Source organism: Cavia porcellus, unplaced genomic scaffold (genome assembly GCF_034190915.1).
Source record: "Cavia porcellus strain 051 isolate PalLab524CR breed Dunkin Hartley unplaced genomic scaffold, mCavPor4.1 scaffold_38, whole genome shotgun sequence".
Classification (NCBI taxonomy): domain Eukaryota; kingdom Metazoa; phylum Chordata; class Mammalia; order Rodentia; family Caviidae; genus Cavia; species Cavia porcellus.
The window spans coordinates 10,922,410-10,943,350 of record NW_026947521.1 but is presented as its reverse complement, the minus strand read 5'-3'; the positions used below and the strand labels follow the sequence as shown (position 1 = coordinate 10,943,350).

The 20,941-nt window shown below is 36.3% G+C and overlaps 1 protein-coding gene across 1 annotated transcript in view; it reads left to right on the top strand.

Annotated features, from left to right (window-relative positions):
- The first annotated feature begins 602 nt into the window (after positions 1-602).
- LOC134474785 (protein Hook homolog 3-like) overlaps positions 603-20,941 on the top strand; it is a 36,085-nt gene continuing 15,746 nt past the window's right edge. Inside the window, exons 1-4 of the mRNA XM_063243459.1 lie at positions 603-665; positions 9,347-9,420; positions 17,502-17,572; positions 17,915-18,020. Coding sequence (XP_063099529.1) covers positions 17,553-17,572; positions 17,915-18,020 — 126 coding nt within the window. The 5' untranslated portion in view covers positions 603-665; positions 9,347-9,420; positions 17,502-17,552. The remainder of the gene's footprint in view (positions 666-9,346; positions 9,421-17,501; positions 17,573-17,914; positions 18,021-20,941) is intronic.

Genomic DNA, 20,941 nt, shown 5'->3' with positions numbered 1-20,941 from the left:
GTGTGGTAAAGATACAGTGGAAACATTGATGAAAGGGAGCCCCAAAGAAAGAAGCAGTTGTTTTATGTGGAGAAGGTAAACATAATCAAGAAATAATTCACATTATAAACTGAGTCTTAAAAGAGTTTTTAAAATGTTGCCAGAAGAGTGGATGACATAAAGAAAAGGGTGTTCACTGATAAACATGTAAAGGTAATAGTAATTTAGAGACCTTTAATAATAACATGCTGAGCTGTTTAAAAGTAGCCAAGATGTGTGGGAGAATAATGCATAGAGTGGATTTATATGTTTCTGTTGTATTTGAAATATTTCTGACATTCCATCTATGCTTAGGGAGTAAATTCATGATGAAGCTCTAAGAGGTCCCTATATCTTCAATATAGTGATATCTAATATCTTTCCAAATAATTTGTTAATTTGTGGATAATTACAAGTATTTCTATGTAAATATCCAAAAATTAGGATTAATTCAATTATTTAATTCTTAACTGGAAAATAAAAATAAATTTGTATTAGTTTTTCTATTTCATAAAAACTCACTTTTTATCTGTTCTAAGTAGTTTATTTTACATAAATATATAAATTTTTCAGAAGAACTGAACATAGAAGTGACATCAAAGGAAGATATGAAAAGACGTGATGACAGTGAAAACAGCCAGGACCAGGTAAGTAAAAATGTAAATTTATATGCCTACTTTAACATTGTTTTGTTTTCTTTAATAATATAGTATAAGCCAAATGAAATGACTTTTCTGACTCACATGTTAGAATCAGTAGTTTATGATTTAATATTTACTTTTGAAAATATTTCAGTCATGCCAAGGACGTGGCTCAGTGACACAAATGCTGGCCTGCATATACCCCTGAGTTTGATTCCTGAGACCCCCTCCAAAAGAAAAAACTTTTAACCAGTTATAAACAAGTTATTCTTAGAATCTATAGTAACTTATGGCTAAGTTTTAGATTTAAGGCAAAAGTGCTTCCATGTGTGCAATGTTCTTAAATGACGAAGAAAGGGAGTCTAGGTTCAAGCCCTTTTGTTAAGCAGCTCATGTTGGGGCCAGTGGAACAGTGATGACCACTGTTGGATGCACAACAAATGGTGATCATTCCCAGAGCCTCAGCAATGTAGTCCTAAGTCCTGTTAGAAAGGAAAGAGACAATATGGTAACTACTTTTAGGTCAGGATTATCTGGTGGTGAAACACTATTCTGCTTAAATGGTTATGTTTTGATCTGCGCTGTTTCATTGTTATGCCCTCTTTTATCTCAATCTCCACTCCATTATTTACTTTTTTATTTTTATCCTTTTAATTAAAGGAAAAAAATAGCAGGATATATTATAGTAACCCACTTTGACTTTCCATTACCTCAATTTAAAGCCCTGTATTACTCTCACCATCTGGTTTTTAACTGATGCTCCCCTATTCTGTTTTGCTGGATAGTGTCAGGTTCAAAAGTTTAGGCATCAGCTGTGAAGATAATGAGATTCATTATAACGCCTATTCTCTTTTATCTACTTTTGAAGACCTCCAATGTCTCCAATGTTTTGGTTTTGTCGGTTTTATTCTTTACTGTTTTGTTCAATTGTATTATAACTAACGATATAGGCAATTCTATTAGAGATAGCGGGAGGCATTATGGTAACCATTGTTGATCACCTTGTATTATGTTTTCACATTATCTATTATGTTCACCCTTTTGACTTGACCGATTCTGTTCTGCTATGTCACATTTGGTTTTACTCTCTTCCAAAAAAGTAATAAGAACCGTGGGAGCAATGAAACCCAAAATGTGTAATAGTCATTGTACAAAAGAGAGGAAAAGAAAGTGCTCTAAACTATATAACTGCATGTATATTTAAGTGTATAAGATAGAAAATGATATCACAGAGTTTTATTGGATCATTGAACAGATCTGTTTGCAGTATCATTGATGGAATGTCCACTTTACAAGCTTTAATTTTGTGACTTGAACAATTATTTCTAAGATGACAATATGTAATCCATTAACTAGTGATTTCCTACTGTTCATTTTTTTTCTGTAAATCTGTATAACTTGTGCCCTTTCTCTGCTTTTTTTTTCTCCTTAAATAAAATTTAAAAAAAAAGAATTGAATTGTACTTTCTAGTCTCTAGCTAATTCCATTGCCTACATTGAACGGTCATAAAGTCAACCCAGCTGCAAAGACTCATACCTTCCCAACTGAGACTTTGGTGTTAGGGTACAAACAATAATTTCTTACTTCAATGTAAGAAATCAGTAAGTACTTCATCCACTCTGTGTAGTAAACATTAGAATATATTAGAAGTGGATTTAACAAACGTAGTTCACATGGATGCGCAACACTTTTGTGGTATAAATTTGAATCACTCTGACTGGTGACCTTGTCTCTCAGTAATTTAAAGTCTACCTATACTCCAGTTAGTAAGCTTTAGAACAAAGGACTTTTTAATGAAGGATTCGCTGTTTAAAGGGTGACATTTTAGTTAAGTTTCTCATTGATAAGGCAAAATACCCAGCACCCAAAGTAAAATGAAGAAAGGTTTATTTAGCTCATGATTTGTAGAGATTTCAGTCAGTAATCTGTTGGGCCCAAGGTAGGGCTGCATGGCAGAGGGGCAAACATGCATGTTGCCAGAAGACATCAAATGCAGCAGAAGACCTGAATAGGGTCTTCACTTTTTATCTTATCCAGACTACTAGGATTAGGGTGATGCCAAACCAATCAGTGAATTGATGTAGCAGGCACACCCTTAATTCCAGTACCACAAACTACATTCAGTGACCTTGAAAAAGCTCTATGACTGCATGGGTCTTTGAGGGGACAGGTAGGCCCAAGCCATAACAAATGGTAAGATAAAATATCTTTATGTGGGAACAGATTTATAATATTAAAGATCACTTAGTACATATTTTTAAATTTAGAACATAAGTTTAGTCTACACACAGATAAAGTGAAGGTGTTGGTTCATGTTTTTCTCTTTGTTTTAAGGTAAGGTAGATTATTTTTCAACCTCTTTGTTGCAGTCCACTGAGGAAGAAGTAGCTATGTAAATTAAGTCATCAATGAGACAGGCTAAATTTTAATTTTCTACTTTCCCTTTTTCCAAACTTTGTGGTTTCTTAAGAAGAATATTATGTTAAAAATATGCTCCCCTGAAGAAAAGGCATCAGAGAATCAGACCAAGGAAACTAATCTTCCACTTCTACATTTGGAAAAAGTCTCTTAAGAATCAGAAACCATTATAGATTTTGATAGATTGGATATATCTTTACACTTGGGAACTCATTATGTGAAAAAGTATAAGAAAAATTGATCAAAAACCATATAACCATGTATCACTGTAATATATTTTCTTTAACTGTTTTGGGATGATGCCTGGAAAGAAAATAATTAGAACAAGTGGAATTTCTAACTTTAGTTTTTGAGGGATCCCCATACTGATTCCCATGGTGGTTATTCTAGTTTACATTCCACCAACCATGTAAAATGGTCTCTTTTTCCCACAACCTCTCCAGCATTTGCTGTTTTTGATTTCTTGATAACCATCCTTCCTGGAATAATCTGGAGTCTTACTGTTAATTTTTAATTTGGATTGCTTTAATGATCAGTGATTTTCAACAATTTTTCATGTACTTATTGACTACTTGTATTTCTTCTGAAAAGTAGACTCATTTCAGTTGCCCTTTTTAAAACTGAGTCTTTTATTGTGGGGGGCCTATTTTGCTGATTTTTTTAAAAGAGGGTAAAATTAAACATAACAAAACATCATAAGACAACAATATAAAAGACACAGATTGCAAAGCAAGACAACTGGATATCTTCACTGTCTATCATTTTTTCTCTTGTTTTCTTCCAAATAGTTGTCCATATTGCCACATACAATGAATGCATACAAAACATAATCGTATAGAACTGATCAGAACAGGATGATGAAGGCATTTTAGGTCTTTAAGACCAGACAATAGGGAAGTCAACAATGGCTGCCATAACGTCTCTTACTCTCTTCAAAATAGCTGTCCATACTTTCATGTATGTTGAAATTAAACAAAACAAAACAGGCTAAAATCACTCTGACCAAAGAATAATAGTATTGCTGAATTTCACATCATGATGCTATGGAATCAGCACTAGTAACCTTAGTGTCTATTTCTTCAGAGTAGCTGTTCATCTCGTCATGCATTATATTATCAACTCTCATGAACTTTTTAGAAGTTCTACACATGCATGAGTTTCTGCATGTATACCTGTCCTTTCTGTATTAGAGGGAAAAGCAAAACAAGACAAAACAAAACAAATTACTAGAAAAACCTGAAACAAAAAAGACATATAGACAACAATAGAAAGAGCCTAGAACACTGAAAATATAGGCCTTCAAAACAAGGTGGTAGGAGCATAACTAGGGTTGTTATTTTATGTAACGATCTTCAAGAGTTCCTCAGATAACTATACAATAATATTCACAATTGTTCCAATCCTATGTGAGTTTGATTTATTTCACTTGTGAGTATGGTCTCAAGTTGCATCCATTTACTTATAAATATCTCAATGTGATCATTTTTTATAGCATAGTAGTACTCCTTTGTAAAAAATATCACACCTTTTTTATCGATTCCTCAGTTGATGGGCATTTAAGTTTTTCCAAGATCTGACTATTTCAAATTGTGCCTATAAACATGGCTGCACATGTATCACTGTGGCATGATGATTTCAGTTCTTCTGGGAATATGCCCACAAGTGGGATAGCTGGGTCAAATGGGATGTCCAATCCCAGCTTTTTGAGGAATCTCCAGATTGACCTCCATAGTGGTTGCACATCCCCACCAACAGTGCAGAAGTGTTCCTTTTTCCCTTCAGCCTCTCCAGCTTTTGTTGTTGGTAGTTTTGTTTATCCTGGCCATTCTTTCTGGAGTGAGATGAAACCTCAGTGTTGTTTTAATGTGCATTTCTCTAATGATCAATGATGCTGAATTCTTTCATGTATTTATTTGCCACTTGTATTTCTTCATCTGAGAAGTTTGTGTTCATCTCAGATGCCCATTTTTGGAATGGGTCTTTGAATTTGGGCATCTGATTTTTTAAATTCTTTATATATTCTAGACAGAAGTTCTTTGTCTGAGGGACTGTTCACTAAGATTTTTTTTCCAATTTGTGGGTTTTCTTTTGGCTATGCTGGATATTTTTTTGACATGTAAAAATTCTTTAATAGGACGTGATCCCAGTTATTGATTCTGTGAAGCATTTCACATGCAGTTTGAGTCTTATTCATGAATTCTGTACCTACCCCTATGTATTCAAGATTTCTACCTACTTTGTTTTCTAACAAACTTACTGTTTCTGTCTTAAGATTTTTTAGATCTTTCATGCATTTAGTTAGTTTAGTACACTGTGACAGGCATGGTTCTAGTTTTAGTTTTTGGCCTATGGAGAGCCAATTTTTCCAGCGCTATTCATTAAAGAAACTATCTTTCTTCCAGTGGACATGTTTGGCCCCCTTATCAAAGAAAAAGTGGCTGAGTGTGTTTGTTATTGTATTTTCTAATGTATTCCATTGATCTTTACATCTGTTTTTATTCCATACCATGCTGATTTTATTACAGTAGCTTTGTACTGTAACTTCAAGTCAGGGATTGTGGTTCCTCCTGCCTTGCCTTTGTTGCTTAGAACTGCCTTTGCTATTCTGGGTCTCTTCTGGTTTCAGATGAATTTTAGGGGTGATTTCTCTAGATCTGTGAGATATGCTAATGGTATTTTGATTGGGATTACATTAAAGTTATATAACACTTTTGGGAGAATGGCCATTTTCACAATGCTCGTTCTTCCTATCCATGAACAAGGGATGTCTTTCAATTTTCTGAGATTCCCTTCAATTTTTTTTTAAGGGTATCATAGTTTTCCCTGGACAGATCTTTTGTCTCTTTTTTCAGATTAGATCGTAAGTATTTCATTTTGTTGTTGATATATATTGTAAAGGGTATGGCTTCTCTTATTTCTCTCAGTGGTTTTGTTGTTAGTGTATAGGAATGCTATTGATTTTTGAGTGTTGAATTTGTATCCATCTACTTTACTGAATTTATTTATTATACCTAGGAGTGTTTCAATGGAGTTTTGGGGTCGTCTGTGTAGAGTATCATGTCACCTGCAAATAATGATAATTTAACTTCCTCTTATCCTGTCTTTACTCCTTTTATTTCTCTCTCTTGTCCAATTGCTCTGGCTAGTATTTCCAGTACTGTGTTGAATAGGAGTGGTGGTAAGGGACATCCTTGTCTTGTGCCTAATTTTAAGGTAGAGGCTTTCATTTTCTGGCCATTTAATATGATGCTGGCTGTTGGTTTGTCATAGATAGCCTTTATCATATTGAGGTAAAAACCATCTATTCCCATTTTCTGTAAGGTTTTTTTTTTATGATGAGTAAGTGTTGGACCTTATCAAAGTTTTTTCTGTATGTGTAGGAATGATCACGTGGTTCTTATTTTTGGCTCTATTGATATGGTGGATTAAATTTATTGATTTGTGTATGTTGAACATACGCATTGTTCCTTGCATTCCTGGAATGCATTCCTGGGATGAACCCCACTTGGTCATGGTGTATAATAATCTTGATGATTTGGTGCATTCCGTTTGCCTAAATTTTATTGAGAATTTTTGCATCTATGTTCATTGGGGAGATTGGCCTATAATTCTCTTTTTTGGTTGGGTGTTTGGTATAAGGTTTTGGTATTAGAGTAATGTTTGCTTCCAGGAATGAGTTAGGGAGAATTATTCCCCTTTCAATTTCATCAAAGAGTTTGAGGAATGTCAGCATTAAATCTTCTTTGAATTTCTTGTAGAATTACACAGTGAATCTGTCTAGACCTGGGGTCTTCTTTGTTGGTAGGGATTTAATTACATTTTCAATTTCATTAATTGAAATTGTGTTATTCAGAAGTTTTACATCTTATTGACCCAGTTTTGGTAATTCATGTATTTCTAGGAATCTCTCCATTTCTTCTGTGTAATCAAGCCTATGAGAGTAGAAGTTTTAAAAAGAGATTTTCTGTATTTTCACAGGGTCTGTTGTGATTTCATCTTTTTCATTCCTTATTACATGAATTTGAGTTTTTTCCTTACTTTTAATAAGGTTGGCTAGAGGCCTGTCAATTTTATTTATTCTTTCAAAGAACCAACTTTGTTATTCATTTATTCTTCATATTGTTTACTTAGTCTCTATTGCATTGTTTTCTGCTCTGACCTTTATAATTTCCTCCCTTCTTTGGGCTTTAGAAGTGATTTCTGAATTACTTGGTTGTTTACATTTACTGCCACCATTTCATTGCTTTTTACTGGGCTATCTTCTTAGCTCCATTTTGGTCATTCATATGTGCCTAGAAATCTATTTCTTCTATAGTCTGACAATTTATTAAATAGAGGTTTTCAAAGTTGTTACTTTGAATCTATGTTTTTTTCTTGCCAGTGTCCATGGTGATTTTGCAGGATAGAAAAGATTTAAGCATGAAATAGGCATGTTACAAGTAGATTTCTTGGCTTTGTAGAAAGGCACATTTAAGTAAACCTTGCTTGGTGGCACAAACCTGTTACCCAGCACTCTGGGAAGCCAAGGCAGGAAGATAGCAAGTTTGGGCCCAAAGGGAGCATCTTAACAGCTTAGAAAAACCCTGTCTCAGCATTGAAAATGTATATAACAGATACATCCCAGGGTTATACCCTCCTCACCCCTGCAAAATTTTGTGGTAACCATGGATGGTTATGGAATACACACTTGTATTCACAGCTCCTTAGGCTGAAGCAAGAGGACTCCCATTACAATCCCATCCTGGGCACCTTAGTAAGACCCTATCTCCTCTAGAAATAAAAAGGCCATCCTGGCTTATAGCTCAGTGGCAGAGCACTTGCAGAACATAGAAGAGTAGTTTACACAGTGCTAGTCGGTTTTGCTCTTTACTAGTTACATTCTGGTTTCCACTTGTGAAGAGTTCACATATAAAATGAGGTTATCTAAATATGAAAATATGTCCAGAAAGAGTTCATTTCTACTATCTAAATAGTGGGAATTTGGGAAACCATTCTTGTGATCCTTGTTCCTTCATCAGCGTTTTTCTGAGTCTCCCAAGTTGCATGTAACCTGGGACAGTATTAGTGCCCTTACCTTGTGACCTGAACCAAGATAAACACAGAGCAAGTTGCTTGCAAAAACTAACATCTGAAGTTTTATTTGTCTATTACTTTAGTGATAAATTGCATTTGCTATGTTTATACCATAAAAGAAGTTGAAATGCAACAGAAGCAATGAGTGAGAAGAGATTTAAAAGTTTATCTATGTTTGAGATTTGCTGTGAATCTTCCTAGTCAAATGAGTCCATTTTTCTACTGTCATGTGTGCAAATTTACCTTTTTACTCAAATCACTCATGGACTGTGTAATTCCAAGATGACCACCTATTTCCACATATTTATTATTACTGCTCTTAAATTTTATTTCTGAATAATCACACTTGTAATTTATTGGCTTGATTTTTTTGAGTTCACCTGGTAATCTGTCCGTTCCTGCATTATACAATTGTATTCTTTATTGGTGTCATGAGGTGCAGGAAATGCCACTGAGAAGCTTTGCAGGAATCATTTAATCTGAATTACTTCTGATTCCCTGTGTTTGTTGTGTTGGCTTAAGTATATATTTCAGTGAGTACCCACAACTGTCTTGAAATCCCAGTTAGAGTATCCAAATGGAAAAAGAATTGTGAAAAGCAAGGGAAAGAATACCTTGATCCTGAAATTGTAAGATTCTTTTGTTCCAGAAAGCCCTACAGTAACACATTCTCTAAACAAAAGACCCACTATGCCTTTGACTTTTTATTTCTACCAATAATACAGGGGATGAAAATGTTGGATAGCAAGGTGAATGAAAATAAAACCTAGTGCTTTTCAAAATTTGGAAAGTTCTGTTTCTTTCACTCAAACAAAAATGGAGCAGAATGTGCAAAAATTTCATTGACCTGTAATGATAAAGTAGACACAAAAATATTGTTTATGCCTCAGTGTGGTGGCACATTCCTGTACTCCCAATACCCTGGAAGGCTGAGGCAGGAAGATCACATGTTTGATTCCAGCCTTGGTGACATGATCCCAGTGATGTCCTGTCAGAAAATTTAATATAAAGGGTGGAGGATATAATTCAGGGTGAAGGTCCTGGCTTCAATCACCAGTGCTGCAGAAAAAAATACATGTCTTTCTGGACTGAAATTATGACAGCTGAACTGAGTCAAGTGATACAAAGAACAAAATATTTAATAAAGTCAGTGAGTGAAAAGTAAGTTTTCCTTTACATCAAACTTTCTTTAAAGGTTGAAGGAAAAAGAAAGAGTGGAAAAACTGACACCCAGCAGTTGCCTACTGAGAAGAAAGAAGAACATGATAGGTAAGACTATGGAAATATTTGACCATAAATAGTTACTGTTCTGTACAACAAAATCTAACGTGAGCCTGTATTTGTGATTAAGAAGTTATTTGCTTTTACTAGAGATACTCAGCTTTGAATGACTGTCAGAAAAATACAGACAATTTAGATATCATTTTTCCAATTGTCTTGAGAAATGTTTTTTAAACATTTGGATGAATTAGCCAGTCTGAGGAAACAGACATCATTATGTACTGTTAGTAAGTGAAATTATTAAGTGCATTTGAACAATTTAATAGCATTAATTAAATCTCAATGATTTCATTGTTTTAATCTAATGCCTTCTCTTATGAAACTGAATCCTCCTTGGAAAGGAATACAAGATCCATGATCACACACATGTACATAGCTATTAAAGACATTTAATGTACATATCCTCTAGGCTAAAATTGGTGAGTGTATATACTTCATATACATAATATGAGCATTAAACTGGTATAACAGGTTGATAATAATTATGTAAATGTGTTACCTATATACATTCATATGTTGAAGAATTAACTATTAACATTCTCATAAAGTGTGAGATAGTCTAGATGCTTAGCAGTAAGGAAATAATTGAATTGCTATATCCATAAAATAATATAGCATGGAGCCTTTAGATAATATTCATTGTGATTATTTCACAAAATATTTTTAAAGCATTGTTTAATAATACGTCTTCAGCAAATTTGCTGTAATACTTGTTATATGTGCTAAGTTGCCAAAGAAAGTTGCAGGCTGCACTGAAGATCTTATTACCAAGAAATTTGGTAGCTGTTAGACTTTTGCTTTTTCTCAGGATATAAGTACTATAATCTGGACCTTCATGTTCATCTGAATATTGCCAAAGGATTGCATGAGGATCCATGATTGATTAGTTTTCAGTATATTAGGTAAAAATCCTTTAAAATGTCACCAAAGGGTCTTTTAGTAGTAAATCAGGAATTAACTTTTTTCTGCAAAGATCAAGTAGTAGATATTTTAGGCTTCATGGCATGAAATCTCTTTTGTGGTCATCTAGAATCTGAGGTAGACAACAAATGAATGTCTGTGGCTACATTTCAGCAAAATTGATCTACAGAGCTGAGGGATAGTTCTGTATTAGAGCGCTTGCCTAACTCACAAGAGGCCTTGGGATTCGTCTCCAGCACTGCCAATAAAGAATTTATTTTAAAGTTAGATGATAGACTGGAATTGCTCCACTGACAATGATTCACTAAACCTTAATGCTAAACCCTAGTTTGCTGCTAATGTACTAAGCCAGTCTTTTAAAGTTTCCCACGTGTACATCATTGTCTCATTTTTACAGATAATGCACTCCACTGTATTTTTCAGCAGTGAATATAGAAAACTTACAAAATTCAATTTATAAATTAAAGTTACTTTATTTCCCTTCCTCAAACATATTTTATGTTTTTCCTGTCTTATTTGTTGTTGTGGAGTGTATACTTTACTGTCGTCCATAGAATTTGTGTGTATTTACTACAATATCACCAGTGCATACAAAAAGGTGTAGCACACAGTGAGTAGCTAGTCAGTATTTACTCAGTGTGAGTAGAGTTTACTCCTTGTGTATTATTTTAAACAGTAGGCTAATTTGTCACTTACAAAGGTTTGACTTAGGAAGCTGAGGCAGAAGGATTGCAAAAGCAAATCCTGCTTAAGAAGCTGAGCAGGTCCTTGCCTCAAAATAGAAAGGGACTGGGGGTAGCGCTCAGTGTTAGGACACTCTTGATTCAACCTCCTGTACTAGAAAAAAAAGGGTTCAGGAAGAAAATTCATTCTGAAAGTTTTAGTTTTTACTCTACATTAATATTTTTTTCATTTAGGAAGAAATTTTGAATATTGTGATTCTTCATTCTTTTAGGGTAGTTTCACTTACAGTACAGTGGATTAAAAGAATTGCAGGCTTCATTTGTAGTTTATTAAGAAAAATAAAACACAAAGATAGTAAATTTAATAGGCTTCAAAAAATATGATGTCCAAAGGACTAAAACTTTCTAAACTGAAATTAAAAGACAAAATTGGAATGTACTGTGTTGCTTCCTCTGGAAAGAGAGAGCTATGCTGGTTGGGCATGGTGTTGTTATAACACAGGTGCCTGAGTGCTACCTCAGTTCTTGATCTTGATTTTTTTCTGTGATTCTGGTTGCAAACTGAGTTGAGTCAGAACCAAATAAAAGTTAGTGGTTGAGCTGAGCAAGGTGGCACACACCTGCAATCCAGCAAGTTTGACTTGGGATGCTGAGACACGAGGGTTGCTGTGAGTTTGAGGCTTGTCTTGGCTACATAAATGAGTTCTAGGCCAGCCTGTACCTCATGGTAAGATGCTGTCTCTAAAATTTTTTTGTTCTGTGGGTAGGTTCAGTGTTGATCTTAATTGGTTTAGATTTGATTTAGTTCTTGTCCAGTTTGTTTTGCCATCAGGATTGTGGAGACAATTGAGTTTGTGAACCCAGGTACCATTGTATATGATTTTGCAAAGAGTAGAATTTAAAAACTGGCCAAACTTCAGAAGGAAAGTGATTTTCCATCTGTAGCTATATTAGTGTGCCTTGCAGGAAGCAAAGTATTAGCATTAAGTGGTTGTTTGGTTGGAGGCTTGGTTGTTTGGTGGGTGAAGCCAGTGACAGTTGACTGAATCAACACAGGGTTGCCACAACTCCAGTCAGTCCTTTCATAGGCTTGGACTAATTTCAACCCAATGCTTTGTTTAAAAATTATTTTTCATCTACTGCTTAAAATGAACAATTTCATACTCTAGAGTTGTAACCTTGTTTTTGAATTGAGTTGCTTAAATGACTTTTTATTTTTAAAGCAGTGGACCCAACGTGCCTTTGAGGAAAGTAAAGAATAAACATCAACAGCAGCACTCCACGGAATCTGTGACTTCCTTAGTGTCTAAAAAGGCCCTTTTCCTGTTTGCTAGTCTCCAACAAGTGATGTGTATTTAAAGATTACAAGACACTGTCAAAGATGGAGGAAGTTAAAACCTCTGTAAATGTTTTATTTTCCTTTAATGGAATGTTAGCAGGAATTGCTTTTCTAGAAATAAAACAGAACAGTGTAGTCTACAGGGAAAGCAAGAGGATACCCAGCCTCATCATTGCTGCAGAAAGATTGGCTAAGAGAAGCACGAATGAATTTGACAAAGAGCAGTTTCAACACTGGTCACACAGGAAGCTGACTACTGGGGATGATCGGACAACACTTCAGACACCTTTCACTGGCAAAGTTAGGGAAGCAGGTGTTCTGAGCAAGAATGCAGCATTTAAGAGTTATTTTCTTAAGATTTTAGAGTGTATTCATACACCACTAGAAACCATCAGTAGAGAAAGATATGTTTATTCATTTTAATTTTTAAGAATATTTGTAAAACTCAGAAATTATGTGATTATAACTGACAATGGATGCTGATATGGATTAACACAATCACAGTGGAGCCACACTTGCATGCCTTTCAGTGCTGCCCAGCAGGATAGTCATGCCTGTGCCATCAGTGTTTGAAGCTGTGGGAAATGTCAATGTGGTCTTAACATCACTTAACAACACTAAATGCTTAAAGGTAGTTATTTCATAACATAAGGCATACTCCCACGATGTCACAGTTCAGAGTTCTCAGCCTCACTCTTTCACTGATTTTTAGTTGGATCCTAACATTTTTTCACAGAGCCCCCCACAGTTTCATGGCAACCACAGGGATCCTCCACAAGGAGTTTCTGGCAGGAGGTTTGCGAGTAGTGCATTCACACGTTACTCAGTTCTTCTGGCTTTGGAGTGCTTGCTGCCTTGTAACCCATCTCTGCATTGTAACAGGTTGATGCACTGCATGTGTCTGTCTCCATTGTTGTCAGTTGTGTTCTTAAAAACCCTAAGATCCCAATGATGCTGCCAAAATGCCCCACACTAAAGTTTCATCAATACAATATTTTATTAAATTACGTAATTCCAGAAGTCATAGCATATTTATAGAGTTTAAACTATAAAAAAGGCATTGATAAGCATTTTTATGATCATATCTGAAATTTGCAGCCTTTTGCAATTGCAAGTGCTCTAGGACCAGTACTGTGCATTTAGGGGATCCACTGTACTGTGGAACATTCCTGGGTTTAAATTCTTACTGTCTGTACTTGCACCTGTGCAAGTTACTTGGCATATCTTCACCTACCTTAGTGATGTATAAAATAAGATGTTACCACTCAGAATTGTGTTTCACACACACACACACACACACACTCTTCAAGTAGGTGTGCCCTTTGGAAGAGATTAAATTGAAAGATATAAAATATGACAGATAGGAAGGAAAAATATTTGAAAGTATTTCATTAGGATACTAAATCAACATATACAGCCAGATCATAGCAAGAACTTTATATTTTCTAAAAAATGCATGTTATATTTTCTTCTATTTTGACATGAATAAAACAATAAATAAAACCAATCAAAACAAAACAGTGAAAGTGATACACAACTTTAAAACCAGACCATAAGAAATCAACAATGGCTACCATAACGCCTCTTGTTGTCTTCAAAATAGCCGGCCATACCATCAGACATTATAAAATGAAACAAAACAGAACAGAAACCAATAAAACAAAATAATGAAAGCAATGGAAGACTTCAAAAACAAGATAATAAGAAATCACCATCAGCTTCAATAGTATGTCTTGTTATCTTTGAAATAGCTGTCAATAAACAGAATAAAATGAAACAAAGTAAAACAGAATAAAACTAAAACAAGCCAAACAAAACCCTGAAAGTGATACAGAACTTTAAAACAAGATAATAGGGAATTAACAGTGGCTTTCACCTGTAGAAGGAACTCTCCCATAGCTGCTATACTGCATATTATTTTCCACCAAGTAAATGCTCAGAGCACTGGGCTAGGCCTGCAAAGTGAAATGCTAAACACTACAGGCTTAAGTTGTTTTTCTTCCTGCCTCAGTAGCTATTATCCCAGCCTGTATGTCTGTGATCAGCTGGTTGCTTGCAGGGGTTGGGAGGGCCTCAGCTCTTATCTCCCAGCCCAACTGCTGGCTCACAGGAAGCCATTGGCTTCATATTTCTACTTCCCTTGGCCTGTGACTGTCACTGACTCAGAGGAAGGGGTTGGCTTCTTTTTTTTTTTTTTTTTTGTCTTTTTCATTTTTATCAGTACCAGGGATCGAACTCACAACTGCCTACTTGCAAGGCAGGCGCTTAAGCGGCTGAGCTAAATCTCCAGCCCCAGGGGTTGGCTTCTTGATCTACTTAAAAAATACATTTTAAATAAGCAGGTTTCACTTCAGACTTGTCTTAAAAGAAGAAGACAAGAAAAAAAGTCTCAAGGAAAAATGTTCTCAAGAAGTTAAAGCAAAACAACAGCTTGAAATTTCTTATGCAACACTTGAAATGGAAGTGAAGGCTTGAAAAGTGAATCAGGTAAATTAATCTTTGATGAAAATTTTATATTGCTGTTGTATCGGCATTGTAGTATTTCTTTGATTGCATATTTACTCATGCATTGCTTACATTGAGAACATGATCCAAAGCATGTGTGGTTTGTTATTTTCATTATTATCCAAATGTAAGCAGGTGGCCACACACACTTACATCTCCCACATCACTGGGCAATATCGTTTCAAGGACCATAGTTGAGCATGCAGTCCAGTGTTGAACAAAACATTCTTATACATCACACGTCCCTATTATGTGGGTTGAAAACAAAATGTTAAATCACCCTCAGAAAACCTCACATATACAGCTAACTGTATTTATTATAAATGTTGACATCTAATAGCTCAGTTTGTTTACTGAATAAAGAAATGAAAGGAGTTTAATCATGAACACAAGTGTCAATTTGAGTATTCTTATGATTTAGCTAATTTTGAAGCTAGTGAAGTGTTTAATGAAATTTTATTTTATACCATTTGTGCCTATATTTAATAAATGCTTTCACTCTTTAACAAATTTTAGATTTCATTTATGCAATTTAATATTCACAGCCTTGCATGTTGGCACTCACCTGTAATCGCAGTCCTGGGAGGCTGAGACAGGGTGAGTGCTATGAGTGCTAGGCCAGGTGGCATGAAATAGCAAGACTGTGGCTCAAAAAACTATTAAGGACTTAATTATACTATAACCGATAATTTCTTTGAAACATTGACATAATAGCATTGACAATACTTTAAGAAATACAAAATTGAAAGTACGCAATCTAATGGAGAATTTCATGTCAATTGATCATATTTTCCTTACCATGAAAAAGTGGAGTTTTGCCTTCATCACATAGCTATGCGCAGGATTCACAGACCAGGCATTTGACCAACCTAAAAGCTCTTGTGAAGTACCATACCACACCGTTCATTTGAACATCAGACTGCTTTCTGAAGAGGCCTAGCAGTTGCTACAAATGAATTGATTTGAGGACCTTTATTTAGCAGCAGGGCCCAATAGTATCAGCTCAGTGGGTTAGCCTCCACTCATGGGCATGTTATGTACATACCGCTTAACCCAGGAAGCACTGTTTGCGTGATCATTGCCCACTGGGCACTGCTATGTGAGAATAAGCTGTGAGTTGTTACAAATGAAGTGCCACTGACTACTTGAGCTAACTGATGAGTCTCACTGGACTGCAGGGATGTCTTTTGGGCTGCATACTCTGCATTTATTGCCACCTTCATCATGAGTGACCAGTTCAGCTTGCACAAAAAGCCTGTCCCATTGTCCACCACCTGCCAAAAACATAACATTTTGCTTTCTCTCCCCTGAGGTCAGCTGAGGAGGTCCCTTGGAGCAGGAAAGTATCTCCCTTTTTCCTTCCTCCCATCCACCTGTGCCTTTCTCATTACAGCCCAGTACAGAGCCCTGGGCCATTCTGAAAACTCCATTATCTCCTCTTCACCTTCCAGACAGTTCTGGCACTGGTGACTGAACCCAGGGTCCTCCACAGAGCTTTATCCATGGGCAATTTTTGTTTCTTTCTGAACAGGGCCTCTCTAAGTTGCCCTGGGCTCAAATGAGCCAGCCTCATGCATGAGCCAACCCTATTGCTAGGACAATAGACATGTGCAACTATACCTGGATTAATTAATTTCTTTCTGGTTATTGGAGACAGGGTTTCGCTGCGTAACCCAGGCTGGCCTTGAATTTACTGTGCCTCTCCAAGGTGGTCTCATGGTTATAGTAACCCTGTTGACTCAGCCTCCTGAGTGACAGAATCACAGCTGTGTGACACGAAGCCCAGCTTCTGATTTAAATTTTGACAGCTCTTCTGAATAAATTATCAAGACTGCACTTGACCTCAGGAAACTTTTGCCTCAGCTTTCCTACAATATCAAACTTTATCAAAACAGAAAACACAATAATACCTAATAGGAAAGATTTTATAGAGCTCCCACTGCCATTGACTGGTGGAGTTGGAACTCTGGCCCAGGCATGCTGGTGTCTGTCTAGATACTGTTTGTCCAACAGTTCCTGGAGACATCTAGATGTTACTGCAGTGTCATTTCTGTATTATTATCATTGGCATTGCTCTTAGTCATATAAGCATTATTCATATCATAGTTGATAAATAGTACTTGGAATCCATAAAGTAGGATGTAATGCGTGGAATGTAAAAATACAACTAAAAGGACAGCACAAGTAAAGGGACTTCCTCTTTCTCTCCATTTTATCAAAATATTCACCTTTATTGTTTCCTGCACAATAGTAGTCTCCCCCTATTGCCCAGGCTGGTCTCAAGCATCAGCTTTCCAAGCATCCAGAAATGCAGGTCCATAGCACTGTGCTAACCTTCTAGTTTTGTCAGTTTGAGGACCTGCTAACAGTCTAAAATCAGGAACATAATATATTTCAGACCTAGAGCTGGGGTCAGTAACTTAAGTAGTGGGGAGAGGGTGTTATTTTGTAAGGTGTGGGCCATTGGATCCCTGCGTCAGCAGTTCAGCTAACGGTGTAGACACAGCACAGAGGTAACTATAAACCATATGGAAGTGGAGCATTATAGCTGTGTTCACTACAGTTATGAAACAAACACCAGGGATGGGCAGGTTGTTAATCAACTTTTTGTTAATTTTCAGTTGACAGAAGCCCAAGATCAAGGTAGAAGATCTGTGCAACATGATGAAAAAATGGAAGAACCCTTAGACAGGTATGGCTTAATGATATACAGATAACTTGAGCATCTATCAAGGAAATCAGCAGCACAATATGAGACATATTGCAGTTATATAAGTAGTAAATCTTCATTAGGCCAAGGGAAAAGTCTAGCTTTGATAAATGTACCTGAAAGGAGTAATTTAGGGGAGCAGATATAGTACAGTGAGGAGAGAGCATGTGCTTTCCATGTGGAGCCCTGTGTTCACCCCTAATAATGCAAAAGAAAAAGTGTCAACAAGCACAATGAGAAAAATCTTACTTGCCAAGTCATCTACTTTTTCTAACTTTTAAAATTATGAGTACTCTTTCAAAGATTATGTGACTTTTTAAACAGATCTGTGCAAACACTCAAATTGGAGAATTTGAGCCTGAAAAAGAAAATTCAAAAGCAAGGGGGTAAACTTGAACGAGCTCGGAAACACTTGTTGAGCAAGAGATTGGTAAGTGCATTTCTTTTTAATTTCTATTGTTCTAGAAAGCAGTTCCTCCTCTACTAGTATGTAGGAATATTTTAGGCACTATGAAAATCTTACTGATAAAAACACTTGTTGCAATCGTATTGATACCTCCTTACTAGCAGTAGTGACGTGCTCTTAACTTTAAGGAAGATAAATGGTTTCATGCAATTCATGACTTTGGCAGTGATATTTTAATACAAAAGATTTTTGTAGCCTAAAATCCCTATTTTACACATACCACATTTGTTTATCCATTATCCATTGAAGGATTTGAGAGTTATTCCCACACTTCTTTGGCAATAATGCTGATCTGGACATTGATATATTACTGTGTGTCATGAGTCTCAGCTAATATGATACAATAACTTTTAAAATTCCAGGAAATTGAATTGCTGAATCTAAGACTTTGAATATCTGTTGCAATGAAAGCTTTTCCATGATATTTTGAAATTTATATGGTCACCAAGAATGGATACTAGGGCGCTACACAAGCATTTTCCCCAGAGACACTATATTTCTCTTTGACTGTAAGCAAGGAAAAAGATGCCAGTAACAAAGTAGAAATGGATATTTCTCTTACTGAGGAACTAGTGGTCCTAGCTTGCAGTTTCATGATTTTTCCCCATTGATTAGTGTTTATCAGCCATTTAAACTTGTCCAGTCTAAGAGTAATGCATAAGACTGGGTGACAGTTTGTTGATGTGTAATGAAAACCATGTACCTCTTGACCAGGCAGAGCAGATTCTCCTGTGGCCCGTGTTCTCCTGTCTGGGAATTAGGACCACAGGGACACATTGTGTGCATGGAAGTGGAGATGTGAGGTGGCTCCTTCCACTGACTGATTTCTTAAAGTCACAGCAATTTAATCCATCGAGCTCCATTACACAGATGCTTGCTGCTATGTCTCCTGCCTACCTGTCCCCCAAACCCTCATGGAGTATAGATGAGGTTTTTTCATAGGTAGCTAGATCTCTAGAATATGATGTTGGGATTCAGGGTATGTGATTACCATGTTGGTCCACCGGTTGGTTTGGCATAGTTCTGGGATCAAGGATGTGATGTTAAGATTAAGGGTGTGAGTGCTACCTGCCCTAAAGGTGAGTACCTGGATAAGATGTAGGGCCAGAAAGAAGCTTGATGATGCTGCTGCTGCTGCTTCTGCTGCTGCTGCTGCTGCTGCGGCTCCTGCTTGTCTTCTGGTCCGTAATGCCCCTCTGCAATGCCTCCCTGTTCTGGAGCCACCCTACTATGAACTGAAACCTCTATAAACTGTGATTTATGAACCTTTCCTCTCTTAACTTGTGAGTCTGGTTATTTTGTCTCAACAACAAGAAAAGACTTGTTATAAGGGAGCTACAGAATTCTGCCTAGTGTTTTCTCTGATAAAATGTGGAGAAATAATTTTTTCTAGAATTCAAATAAATTAGTCCTGTTGTTGTACTATACTTTTCATACACATAACATGCTGACATGTTGATAAGGTGTCATTTGTGAATTAAAATGCCAGGGGCTATCATCTTACTTTAAGTGTCATATACAAAGGTATTGAGAGGTTGAAAAATTGGTAGTAGTACCATATATAACTGGAAAATATTTTTTTTTATTTAAGGAGAAAAGAAGAAAAAAAAAACCATGAAAGGGTACAAGTTATACAGATTTACAGAAGAAAAAAATGAACATTCAGAAATCACTAGTTAATGGATTACATATTGCCATCTTAGAAATAATTGTTCAAGTCACAAAATTAAAGCTTGTAGAGTGGACATTCCAACAATGATACTGCAAACAGTTCTGTTCCATGATCCAATAAAACTCTGTGATTTCACTTTCTATCTTATACACTTAAATATACATGCAATAACTGGAAAATATTTAAAAAAGCGATGTGAACCCATAGGAAAGCAACATTATAAAAGAAATACAAGGTGACTTATACTGGGTGGCATTCTAACAGTGAGGCCACCAGCCCCATGTTAGAGGATCACAAAATTCAGATTGAAACCCATGTGACTCACTATGCAAAGTGTAGGACTCAGTGCAGAAGGAATCCATACTAAACAATGGCTAATGAAGTTTTGTCCTGGGAGAAGTAAACTAAAAGGAAGAAGGGAAAGTGTAAATGACCCCTGTGCCGAGACATTTTGTGTACCCCAGCCTGGCCTTGAATTTACTGTGCCTCTCCAAGGTGGTCTCATGGTTACAGTAACCCTGTTGACTCAGCCTCCTGAGTGACAGAATCACAGCTGTGTGACATGAAGCCCAGCTTCTGATTTAAATTTTGAGAGCTCTTCTGACTAAATTATCAAGACTGCACTTGACCTCAGGAAACTTTTGCCTCAGCTTTCCTACAATACCAAACTTTATCAAAACAGAAAACACAATAATACCTAATAGGAAAGATTTTATAGAGCTCCCACTGCCATTGACTGATGGAGTTGGAACTCTGGCCCAGGCATGCTGGTGTCTGTCTAGATACTGTTTGTCCAACAGTTCCTGGAGACATCTAGATGTTACTGCAGTGTCATTTCTGTATTATTATCATTGGCATTGCTCTTAGTCATATAAGCATTATTCATATAGTTGATAAATATACTTGGAATCCATAAAGTAGGATGTGATGCGTGGAATGTAAAAATACAACTAAAAGGACAGCACAAGTAAAGGGACTTCCTCTTTCTCTCCATTTTACCAAAATTTTCACCTTTATTGTTTCCTGCACAATAGTAGTCTCCCCCTATTGCCCAGGCTGGTCTCAAGCATCAGCTTTCCAAGCATCCAGAAATGCAGGTCCATAGCACTGTGCTAACCTTCTAGTTTTGTCAGTTTGAGGACCTGCTAACAGTCTAAAATCAGGAACATAATATGTTTCAGACCTAGAGCTGGGGTCGGTAACTTAAGTAGTG